The following is a 12,796-nucleotide window of genomic DNA, read 5'->3' on the forward strand; positions in this document are numbered from 1 at the left end:
GTACCAAAAAAAGGGAGGGATGGAGTGGGGGATTATCTTTGCAAAACCCAGATTATTTTGTTGACAATCTAATAAGGAAAATCATAACTAAAAATTTCCTTGGTTTCATCATCAATTCAAGGTACATTTTTAATTTTTTTTTCTGTATCATCCAAACAACTTTCTACCTTTGTAACCATCAGCCCCAAGATCTGTGTCAGATCCTAAATGGAAGCTTGTTGGTCATCCACAGGAAGGCTGAGAGCGAAGCAGGCTTGTTCCCACGTGCCATCCAGAGCACACATTGGTGTTCAGCTCCATACCAGGCTGCGAGCGAGAACCCCCCAGGGTGCCTTTCACCTAAGCCTGTGGAAGATAGAGAAATAGTTTTTTCTAACAAACTGAAATGTGTTCTTGGAGAAAAACTGAAGAAATTTGTGGGAGAAATTCTAGGCTGAGGCCCTAATGTGCAGGATTTGTTTGGGGTGTAATTGAAGTTTGTGCCCAGGGACGTGAGTTTGGACAAACGGACCGTATAGCACAGGAATTTGGAATCTTATCTGGGTCTGAACCTTCCCTCCTGCTTGTTGTTGGTAGCGTCTGTGTACTTCTGAAAATTTCTCATAGCCTCGGTCTCTCAGCTGATGATATGGCGATAATGCCTACCTTGGCTTTTGTGAGGGTCAGTGAGTAACTGCTGCCACCATCCTGGGCATGAGGTGAGAGGTGGCCAAAGTGGGCTCTAGTGCTCACCCGAGGCTGCCGCCTTTTTAACTCACGCTCTTCTCTGGTGTGCTGGGCGACTTCAGCCAGGCAGCGTTCACGCTGAGGAGTGACAGGAGGTTGTCCCGCGCTAGGCGGCATGCTGTGCCAAGGGTGCTGTCAGTGGGTGCGGGGTGGGGGGGCGGGGGGGGACTGCGCTTTGTCCCTCAGAGTCGAAGCATACAAGTTTCTTTCGTTAGCAGCTGACAGCGATCTATCAGTTCTTTCCTTTAAAAGATCATTTGCAGTGGGTTTTTCTTGTGAAGAACAGGGAGATTCCCTCTCACTGGGTTTCCACCTGCAATGTGGCTCACACCGCGCGCGCACCCCGTGATGTAGGTCTCTGAACCCTTCCTGCAGCAGGACTGAGTGCCCGCCTTGCCTTGCTGCCTCCCAGCCTGCAGCCACCGCTGCGCTCTCTGAGACCTCCCATATGTGGATGGCCTTTGTACCGGTCACTTGATTTAGCACTACACCCTCCAGGTTCGCCCAGCTCTGGCACAGGGCGAGGTCTCCTCCTGGGCTGCGTGGTGCTGCCCTGTGTGTTCTGTCACCTGGCGTCCCCCAGGTGCTGCTGCTCCTGACTGCTGTGGGCATGAGCCTCCTGCAGCTCCTGGGGTCTTCCAGATAGCCTGGGAGCGGGATTGCTGAACTGCCTGGTGGTCTTCAGAGCTGGGTCTTGCTGTGTTGCCCAGCCTGGCCACAACCGCCTGGGCGCAGGTGTCCTCCTCCCGCAGCCTGCCAAGTAGCTGGGCTCAGGTGCTTGCCCCTGTGCCCAGCCTGGCCTTCGTGTTCTGAGGAAGGACCCGCTGTTTTCTGCAGAGGCCTTGCACTTGGAATTCCCCAGCAGTGCACACGCACGCCATTTCTCCACATTCTCACCACACTGGTCTCCTGAGGGCTATTGAGGGTGTTTGTCCTAAAAGGTGAGGTGTGAGGTGTCACCAATGCTTAGTGATGGTAACTTAGGTTTGTTGGACCATTTCTGTCTTTGGAGAACTTTTTATTTGGCTCCTTTGCCCATTTTAAGATCTGGTGTTTGGTTGGTTATGGAGCTGTGGGAGACAGCTTAATCCCTTGTCAGACACCTGCCTTGCAGACCTCTCCTCCTCCCAGCTCTAAGTTACCTTTTTACTTGTTTATAGTTTTCTTTGGCGTGCAGAAGTCCCCCCCCACACACTTTTTTTTTTGTTCTGATAATGAGGCTTGACCCCAGAGGTGCTTAACCACTGAGCCACTTCACCAGTCCTTTTTTAATGTTTTATTTTGAGACAGGGTCTCACTAAGTTGCTTAGGGCCTTGCTAGGTCGCTGAGGCTGGCCTCGAACTTGGCGATCCTCCTGCCTCAGCTTCCTGAGCTGCTGGAATTATACACTGCACCCAGCCAAAAGTTTTGGACACAGTCTCTCTTGTCTGTTTTGTTTTTGGTGTCTTGTGTAAGAGAGCATTACCACGTCCAGTTTCAGGTGGATTTCCCTGTATTTTCTTCCAGGAGTTCTATAGTTTCTGGTCTTAGGTTTAGGTCTTTAATCTAGTCCTAAAGTGTTGTTTATACTTTGGGCGGGGAATGAGATCATATGTTTGGGAATTTGCTGTATTTAACTTTTCTTTTTTCCCCAATCCCTTTCTTCCTTTCCTCTTTTCCCTCCTTCCCTTCTTCCTTCCCATATAGCTTGAAGATCATGGACTCACCCACATTCATAAATGCTTTTAGTTATAGGCTGACCGTGAATTCCTCTTTACACTTTCTCATTTGTTCCATGGTTGGCAGGAAGAAGATGAGCCTCAAGTCAGAGCGCCGAGGAATTCATGTGGACCAGTCGGAACTCCTGTGCAAGAAGGGATGTGGCTATTACGGCAACCCTGCCTGGCAGGGCTTCTGCTCCAAGTGCTGGAGGGAGGAGTACCACCGAGCCCGGCAGAAGCAGATCCAGGAGGATTGGGAGCTGGCTGAACGGTAGGATGCCACCCAGGGTGGGTTAATGGGGACAGAAGTGGGTACCAAGTCCTGTCATTGTCCAGATAGCATTTCTCTCTTGTTTTGAGCTATGTCAGCAAGTCAGCATGATGGTGGGAGAAAGGGTACTTTTCCCTTCTTTTTCTCAGCTGATGTTGAACACACTTTGTGTTGGTGTTCACTTGTGACTGTTTTGTCTTGGGGGGCATGGTTCTCACCTGGACACCCTCGCACAGGGCATGCCCTGAGCATCCTTCCTTCCCTCCCTCTTCTGGTGCATCCAGTGTGGCGTGGCAACAGACTTCTCAATGTGTGCACCTGGGCCTTGCCTTGTGGGAATCAGGCTTTTCCTTAGGTGGGGTTTGTTAGTCTCAGGTAGTTGGTATTGTCTAAAAATATGGTGATGGTGAAAGATAAAAGGTGGAATAGCTGGTGAGCTGTCATTGAGCAGGCACAGCGGCCCAGGCCTGCAATCCACTGCTCAGTATCCGGGGTAGGCATCAACCTGGGCAATGTAGCCAGACCCTGTCTCCAAAAAAGGAAGAAAAAACTTTAGCTGGCTGTAGTGGTGCACATCTATAATCCCAATGGTTCAGGAGGCTGAGGCAGGAGGACTGCAAGTTCGAGGCCAGGCTCATCAACTTAGTGAGGGCCTGAGCAAGTCAGTGAGACCCTGTCTCAAAAAAGAACTGGGTTATGGCTCAGTGCTTAAGCACCTCTGGGTTAAATCCCTAGTACCCAAAAATAAAAAGATAAAAAGGCTTAAAGGATGTTAATCCCATGCCAGAGCATCCTGGAAACTGTAAAACCGTCTCCACGGAAGAAGGTCCAACCAAACTGACAACCAGTCTTATTAAGCAGCTGCGATATCGGCTTCTGGTGAACAAGAAGAATACAGCACCTCCTGCTCCCAGTGGCTGTGGTCAGAGAAAAAGCAGAGATGCAGAACATTCATGGTCACTTTGGGCTTCCTGCTGAACTAGAGCTCTTGGGATCTGATCCCATTTCACAGGGAAAGTAGAGGCCACTGGGCATGAATCTCCCCAGATTTCCCCCTTTCTACCTCAAAACATACTAATGTCTTTAAGTTGGCTTCTGTCTCAGAAAAAGATGAGTTCCTCTTCTGTCCTAGGACACCTTCCACCTGTGACTGCCATTTCTGTTTCTTGACTGCACGCAGTTGTGACCTGGCTTGAGATTTCCTGAGCTATGTTCCCCAGACTTACACTGGCGTCAGGGTCTTCGAGAGGGCTAGAGGAGGCAGTGCTGGTCAGACCCCTCTGGAGACTGATGACAGGAGGAGGGCACTGGAAAGTGCCAGTCTCCAGGGTTCTGGTGACACTGACACCGCTGTCTGGGGACCTACACTGAGAACCACTGTCCTGCAGCACAGAGGTCTTCAGATGCAGCTGACCCCTCGCCAGAGCCGTTGCTCTTCTCTTCCCTCTCTAGCTCCTCCCGACCTTCCTGGGTGGATCCTTATCCAGGCAGCTCAGAAGTCCTCCTTGACCTTTCCTGCAGCTGCTTGACCTCTCCGCCTACAGCTGCTTGAACAGGTTCTATATGCTCTAGCCCAGAAAAGTCTTTTTCGAATTTTATCTTTTGAACTCCTATTTTCCAGACCTTTATTTTCTTTCACTTAAACCTTTGTAATATGTTTTTTTCTAATGTTTTTATGGGTTCCTTTTGACATATTCATAATTTTTTTTGAGACGGGTTCTCGCCCAACATAGCCTCAAACTTGTGACCCTCTTGCCTCCTGAGTAACTGTGATTCTAGATGTGTTGCCACCACACCTGGCTTTTTTGAGGAAGAGGCCTCACTTGAGACTGAATCCAGGGGCACTTTACCACTGAGCTACAGGCCTAGCTCTCTTTATTTTTATTATGAGACAGGGTCTTGCTAAGTTGGCAGACTGACCTCAACTTGTGATCCTCTTGCTTCTCCTGCCTGAGCCTCCCAGGTTGCTGATATTATAGACATGCAGCACCATGGCCAGCTGTAATACCCTCTTAATATATTGTCTCTGTCTCTAATTTCTCTACCTCTCAAGTTAAACTGGGGTACCTGCATTTCTTTCTGATAATAACTGATAATAACTTTGGGGTTTATAGTCTTTCACGGTTCTCTGCCACATAATGAACCCAGAAAATACCCTTCTGAACTCACTCTGAAACAAGCCACATGGGCCTCTCGGAGTGTCCTCCATGGCCTCCTCTCATCCTTTAGAACCTGCCCCAAATGTCCCATGGTTTAGCCTCCTCAGATGCCTGCAGTGTCTTTAGTTGTCCTGTCTTGGGTTCTTGTGGCCCTTGCAGCTTCGCTCTAGTTTAGGAAGCGTCCCATTCCATGGCAGTGATGCACTTACTTCTTCCTCTGTTCCAGTCTTGAACTCATTAGGGGAAAGGACCAGGCTTTGTTTCACGGGACCCTAATGCAGTTGCTGAATGAACACCACCCAGAGAGGAGGTCCCATCTGGAGTTTGTAGACGTGTATAGAACAGTTTTGTGCTGTAGCCTTCCACCGGAGACCTCAGAAGGACAGTGTGTGTAGCCTGTGTTACAAAGTGTCTGGATCCTCCTTGATTAGTTGAGTGATGACCTATAGATATGAGGAAAATTGGAGAATACAACATCTGTAACCCTCTCTTGAATTTCAGACTCCAGCGGGAGGAGGAAGAGGCCTTTGCCAGCAGTCAGAGCAGCCAGGGGGCCCCGTCCCTCACGTTTTCCAAATTTGAAGAGAAGAAGACCAATGAGAAGACCCGCAAGGTTACCACAGTGAAGAAATTCTTCAGTGCTTCTTCCAGAGTTGGATCAAAAAAGGGTAATTTTCTGATGCTTTCTTTCTTCTGTATCTGAGGGAGATGCAGAGTGGATCTGTGATGCGTGTGGGCTCAGCTTTCTGTTTTTTATAAGCTTTTGAGAATCCGAGCCCAGATTTGAAACCAAAGTTACATTTGAGGGTCAGACTGTATGTGAAAGTAGTTCTTTCTCTGCCCAGAGGACGCAGTGTTCAGAGACACTTCTTTATGCCGCAGGAGAACAGGGGTTGAAATGTGGAGTTCTGTTTGTAAAACCCTCTCCCTCCAGGGGACGTCTCTTAGGTAGTTAACACTTTCTGTGTCTTTATTTGTTGGATCCTTGTTTGTTTTCCTTGATATCATGCCTTGGTGTCCATAGCTTATTAGAAATGGCTGTTTTAAGGCTCCGAATTCATCTGAGAGGGGCTCTCTCCAAGAGCTTCTCTGAGGGATAGCTTATATGTCAAGGAAAGACATGAGGAACAAATAGGAAAAGGCTCACTTTTGGCCCTTAGAGTACATGAAAGTAACGCATGTCAGGTGTTTTCTCGTGTATTGATTTATATATAGATGTCTATATTCATCTTACTTTTTTTCCTTTTTGACACTAGGGATTAAACCCATGGGTACTTAACCATTGAGCCACATCCCTAGCCCTTTTTATTTTTTATTTAGAGACAAGATCTCACTAATTTGCTGAGGCTGGCTTTGAACTTGAGATCCTCCTGCCTCAGCCTCCCGAGCTACTGGGATTACACGTGTGCATCACTGCCCCGGCCTATCCTACTTCTTACGCTGTCTAACCAACAGGAGGATGATACTAAAATCACATTTGTTCTGCCAGGGAGTAGACTAGTTGAAGTGGCCTAGTGTGAAATAGGAGAGTCTGTTGCTAGGGCCCAGTCTTGAACCCTGGATGTGAGTGATCGAGGTCCCAGTACATTTGAAATGGTGAGAGACCAGGAATCAGCACTGAGGCTTGCAGAGGAGTTGTTCTCTCAGCACTCCCTCTTGGTTCCCCAGTGCCACCCCGAGTACTTGGTCTTCCTAAAGGTAGGGTGATGAAAGAATAGCACCCCTAGGGCCTTTGCTGGCCTTCCAGATGTGAGGGGTGTTGCTGCTTTCTTTATCAAAGGGAAAGGTGGCCTGTAGCCAGAAATGCAGATCTTGCTGAGGCTGAGGCAGGTGGATGCAAGTTCAAGGTCTCTGCAACAGCAGGTCCTGTCTCAAACAGCAATAAATACCCACAAAGAAATGTGCACCTTTAATCTTTTTGTTCACATGATTAACATGGAGTTATTTCCTGGTTGGCTGCCAGTTGTAGCAATTTTCTCTCTAGTTGGTAAGAAGGGAAATAATCAGTACCTGCTACAGGTTAGTAAGAGTGTGTCTGGCTCATGGCTTATTTATTTATTTGCAGAAGGTGTAGTCAGGTGGTTAAAAGCGTGGGCTTTGGAGTCACTCTTGGTGTTCATCTGGCTTTGCCAAGTTCTAGCTGTGTGACCTTAGGCAGACTAATCTCTCTGAGCCCTAATTGTACTGAGGGACAAATAATACTTATCAGAGCATGTGATGAGGATTAAGTGAGTCGATGTGTAAGAGCTTAGCACAGAGCCTGACACACTAAGTCTCCAATATGTGTTAGCTATTTTAAAATGTAGGTTGTTTTTCTTTTGGAATAATCTGGTGTTAAGAAGTTCAAGGGCATCAACCAAAGCCATTTCCTCCTTTTTAACTTAAATTCTGTTTCCTGCTGTGGGAAAGTCTCGTTAACTTTATAAATTTATGACATATAGTGAAATGGCATGTATTAATTACAATAGACAAAATAGTGGAAAAAAAAGTCATAAAATCATTTGCTCAAATTGCCTCTTTTTACAAATGGCATTATGAAAGTCCCTGAAGACTAATTTAACAAGGTCGTATAATGAATTGGTATATCAAAACTTAGATATCCTAACTCCTGGTTCAAGTTTTTCCCATCATATCCCTTTACCTCAAACATGTATGTATCTTAGAAACCCAGTCTGTTCATTCACACATATACAAACAAAAAATTTTAAACATACACATACGTGTATATACATTAAATGAGATTCCTTTTACTTTAGTACATAATAGTCAAACATTTTTCCTGATTCTCTGCCGCAGTCTGGCTGGGCACAATTCAGGAGCCACTTGTCAAAAGAAAGGAACTTTATTTTTAGAACACACACACCACACCACACAGCTCCTCAGGAAAAACCCTTAGAGCCCAACTGCCACCACCGATTCCCACAAGCCTCTCAACCTCCCCCACTCCTCCTGCTCTTGAGGCCAATTGGCTGGGTCGCATGGGCGGAGCCAAAAAAGTCCCCCAATGAGCAGCTCCGTGGTCTGAAAGGGCGGGGAAACAGCCCAATGAGCATCACCGCAGAGGAGCCAATCAGTTGGCAGCTAGAACTTTGCTGGGGCCCCTTCGGCTGTGGCTCTCAACAATTCTCCTTGGAGGTTTTTTAAAAAAAATCATGCCCTAAAAGCCTGTGAACAAAGAGCACAGTGGTGCATGCCTGTAATCCCAGCACCTTTGGAGGCTGAGGTGGGAGCATTGCAAGTTCAAATTCAGCCTCAGTCATTTAGAGAGACCCTGAGCAACTTAGCAAGACCCTGTCTCAGAATAAAATATATAAAGATGTGGCTCAGTCGTTAAGCTTCTGGGTTCACTCCTCAATGCCAATATATACATACACACTCTTTAAATATTTATTTATTTATTTTTAGTTCTAGTTGGATACAATATCTTTATTTTTATGTGGTTCTGAGGATCAAACCCATGGCCTCGCACATACTAGGTGAGTGCTCTACCACTGAGCCACAATCCCAGCCCTTTTTTTTTTTTTTTAATTAAAAAAGGAAAACCTCTGAATACGGTGAATTGTTCTTTGGAAAGAAGATTCGTGATTCAACACAGAGCCTGTACTTCTGAGAGAAATGATTCCAGGAAGCTTGTATGCAAATAGCTTTAGTCTCTTTCTTCTTTCTTCCAAGAACATGTTCTGTCTTTGTTTATAAAGGGGAGGGTTTCTGCAGCGATGAATGTATTCATCAGCAGAAGTGCTCCTGTCTTGTTACCTGGGGGGTGGTGATGGCAGTTCTGGCCATTGGCACACATCTGCTACAGGGAATCCTGTCCATTTTGCCTGTCTTCCTTCCTTCCTCCATTCCTCCCCACCATCCATTTCTTTCACCAGTGATTGAACCAGAGATGTTTAAGCACTAAGCCACACATCCAGCCCTTTTTATTTATTATTTTTATTTTTTGGTGGTTCTGGGGATTGAACCCAGAGCCTTGTGCATGTGAGGCAAGCACTGTACCAACTGAGCTCTATCCCTAGCCCTGCCTTTTTATTTTTGGTAGAGTTGCTTAGGGCCTCACTAAGTTGCTGAGGTTTGCTTTGAACTTGTGATCCTCCTGCCTCAGCCTCCTGAGTTGCTAGGATTGCAGACATGGACCACCATGCCTGATCCATGTTCCTTCTTTAATATGCTTGGTCTTGTCTTATTTCATTATCATGAAGGTAATCTGTAACCCTAGTGGCAGTGTTAACAGACTTCTTGACTATCAGGGAGTGATGGCTGGGAATCCTCTGGGCTAGCTCTTTACCTGTCAGTTTATGTCCATGCCTTTCTAGCCTCTCTAGGAAAGCACTGCTACTCACAGGCTAGGAGTTTCTTTCTTTTTTCTTTTCTTTTTGTATGTTAGATTTGTACTTTTAGATTTTTAGCTCATCAGTTTTTCTGCTTTGTTTTTGTATGTAGAATTTTCTTTCTTTTTGTTTTGAAAGAGAGAGAGGAGAGAGAGAGAGAGAGAGAGAGAATCTTTTTTTTTTTTTTTTTAAAGAGAGAGTGAGAGAGGAGAGAGAGAGAGAGAGAATTTTTAATATTTATTTTTTAGTTCTCGGTGGACACACATCTTTGTTGGTATGTGGTGCTGAGGATCAAACCCGGGACGCACGCATGCCAGGCGAGCGCGCTACCGCTTGAGCCACATCCCCAGCCCCGAGAGAGAATCTTTAATATTTATTTTTTTTTAGTTCTCGGCGGACACAACATCTTTGTTGGTATGTGGTGCTGAGGATCGAACCCGGGCCGCACGCATGCCAGGCAAGCGCGCTACCGCTTGAGCCACATCCCCAGCCCAGTATGTAGAATTTTCTGATGGTAAATTCTTTGTTAGTAAAAAGAACACTGCTAGTGGCATGGTGGTGCACATCTGTAATCCCAGCCAAGACAGGAGAATTGCAAGCTGGAGGTTAGCCTGCAATTTAGTGAGACCCTGTCTCCTACAAGGGTTGGGGGCTGCTAGGGATGTGACTCAGTGGTAGCACACCTCTGGGTTTAGCCTTAGCAAGAAGAAAAACATAGGATGCTCTTGATGCTTTTGATAGGTGAGCTTCCTGTTTTAGCCTGATGGGTTGTCTGTCCGCGTGTATGGGGAGGGCTAGCCTAAGCCAAGTGCAACTTCAGCTTACTGAGTCAGGACTAGAAATCAACATTCCTGCCCTCAGAGTTTGGTTGTAGACAGAGCACAAATACCCTTCTGAGGGGTTTGAAGAGTATTTTATTATCTTGTCAGAGTTGAGCCCCCTTCAGAGAAAGTGGCCCTCAAGGGTCAGTCTACTCGTGGCTGGTCAATCCCCAATATCTGGTGCGTGAACTAAGCTTGTGCAGGAGTCAGATAGGCTGCCATGTCAGGGTGCTTGCTTAGAAGTTTCAGATGCCCTTTTTGTTTTGAGCTCACATGAATGTAGTCCCTGAGCAGAATCCAGAAGGCCTGATCTAAAGACAATGCTGTATGAGGAATATCTTTTCTTTTTTAAAAAATTGAAATATCAGTCTATCCACTGAGAACTTAGATTCTAAATGCTGTTTTTCAGTAGGGTGTGCCAGGGCTTCTTGGAGAAATGACTCACCTGGAGCTGGATCCGGGAAGAACTTTGGGAACCCATCAAAAGTTAGCTTGAAAGCATGCTTACTGCCCACTGACCAGACCTGGTATAGTTTGAGCATCAAAATAATTCAGGACAAGAAACAGAGCAAAATTCAGTGAATAAGTTAATAACCTGCAAATCTGTTCCACAAATAAAGTAGAAAAGTAGCTGCACAGGAAAGTCATCGGAAGCGCGGTCTAGGTGAATATCCTCAGAGGTGCTGTCCGAGGGTGCGGGGGTTTGCTGAAGAGGAGTTTTGGAGCATGGTCTCAGATGAACTCCTCACCAGGTGTTCATTAATTCCAAATAGAGAAGCAGTGACTGTGAAACTGGGGAGGATGGGCCTCATGTTCCTCCAGGTGGACACTCAAGACCAGCACAACCCTTACAAAATACACAAGCTGAAAATCTGTAACCTGATCACAGCTGTGGAGAAGCAGCAGAGAGACCCACGTCGAGGGCATTTGATGAAATAACTGGCCTGTCCTCTTAAAGAATGTCACATTATAAAAAACTGAAAAGAAGGGGCTGGAGTTGTGGCTCAGTGGTAAAGCGCTTGCCTCGCCCTTGTGAGGTACTGGGTTCAATCCTCAGCACCGCATAAAAATAAATAAATGAAAGTATTGTGTCCATCTTAAAAAAAAAAAAAAACTGATAAGAAAGTTGGGGAACCTTTCCAAGGAACATCTTCAGTGTAAGCACCAAGTACAACCTGTGTCTTTGAATTGGATCCTATGTCAGAAAGAAAAAAGCCCAAGACTTGTTTTCAGAACAGTCAACAAACCTGGAGCATGGATTTTAAATGAATGTGACTTTTCCCTGAATTTGATAATTATGCTGTAGTTATGTAGTTAATATTCTTTTTATTCTTTTTTTTTTTAGAGAAAGGGGGGAGAGAGAGAGAGAGAGAGAATTGTTTTAATATTTATTTTTTAGTTTTCGGCGGACACAACATCCTTGTTTGTATGTGGTGCTGAGGATCGAACCCGGGCCGCACACACGCCAGGCGAGCGCGCTACCACATCCCCAGCCCCTGTAGTTAATATTCTTAACTACAGTATAGTTATGACAGTAGTAAGTATACTGTAGTGAAGAATATTCTTGTTAGGAAATATGCTCCTAAGAGATAGAGATCATGTTTTATGGAAATCTAGTCTGAAAGGGTTTGGAAAAAATAGTGCACATAGGCATTGAGATTACTTCAGAATGAAACTTAAAAGGAACAGAGCTGTGACCTTCCTACGGGGAGGGAGGGAGTCACAGTGCCCTCTCAGGGTGGCTGCTCTCAGGACCAGGGCCTTCAGGCTGATGAAACCCAGGCAGCTTGTGAGTCCCAGCGCTGAATTTGGAACCAGTTTAATTCTTGATTGTTTTCAGTTCTGTCTTCAGTAACTCTGCTTGGTTGCATTTTCTTTTTTTATTCTGAGTATTGTTTATCTTGTAAAACCACCTTTTCTAACATATGACATAAAATGTCCACTTCTTCCTTGGCACCCAGGGGCTGGATTCCACACCCTCTTGGGTGTACCCCAACCTGCCAGTGTTCAATGTCCTTAGATAGAATGGCATGGTGTTTGCATGTAACCTAGGAATATCCTCCTGTATATGTACATCATCTCTAGCTTATTTATAAAACCTAACAGAATGTAAGTGACTTGAAAATGGTCGTTACTGTATTGTTTAAGGAATAACTACAAGAGAAAGAAGTCGGTGGGCATCTACTTCAGTCATCACCACCCCCAACTGCTTTCTCTCTGAGGATTAAGGACCTGTGCCTATGGAGGGACAGTTGTATTTGGAACATAAATCTTCATTGCCTAGGTAGGACTAAGAGGTTTTTTGTTGTTGTTTTGTTTCTTTCTGACACCAAATATGTGGTGTCTTTAATTCTCTGACATCAGTTGGTATTTGACAGTTTGATCCTGTTCTTTGAACTAACTACCCAGAATTAGCATGGACTCCACAGATTAAGGGGTCAGTCTCACAAGACACTTGAGCACCAGTACCCACCTGGTGAGGGTTGTACCTGTATTTCTCACCTAACAGATAGGAGGCAGAGAGTGGTCCCTACAGCCTTCTTCCTCAGATTTAATCGTTTGTTATAATGACTCATGAATCTTGGGAAAACACTTCTGTTTGCCAGTTTAGTATAAAGGATACAACTCAGAAACCACCAAAGGAAGATTTGCATAGGGCAAGGTCATGGCGGGGTTAGGGTCTCTATTCCAGGAGTACCATTTTCCTTGCACATTGGTGTGTTCACCAGCCTGGAATCTGCCTGAATTTTGTCATTTAAGGCACCTTTTCTTTTTTGAGATACTGGG

General features: G+C 45.7%; 1 protein-coding gene across 2 annotated transcripts in view; it reads left to right on the forward strand.

Moving 5' to 3' along the window:
• Rabgef1 (RAB guanine nucleotide exchange factor 1) overlaps positions 1–12,796 on the forward strand; it is a 60,691-nt gene that overhangs the window by 22,691 nt on the left and 25,204 nt on the right. Inside the window, exons 2-3 of one of the 2 annotated variants that reach the window (XM_026400351.2) lie at positions 2,513–2,698; positions 5,359–5,525. In XM_026400351.2, the coding sequence (XP_026256136.1) occupies positions 2,520–2,698; positions 5,359–5,525 (346 nt within the window). In that variant the 5' untranslated portion in view covers positions 2,513–2,519. Of the gene's footprint in view, positions 1–2,501; positions 2,699–5,358; positions 5,526–12,796 lie in introns of those variants that run through there. The other variant, XM_026400350.2, reaches the window with a different exon arrangement.

The sequence above is a fragment of the Urocitellus parryii genome, chromosome 9 (assembly GCF_045843805.1).
Source record: "Urocitellus parryii isolate mUroPar1 chromosome 9, mUroPar1.hap1, whole genome shotgun sequence".
Lineage (NCBI taxonomy): Eukaryota > Metazoa > Chordata > Mammalia > Rodentia > Sciuridae > Urocitellus > Urocitellus parryii.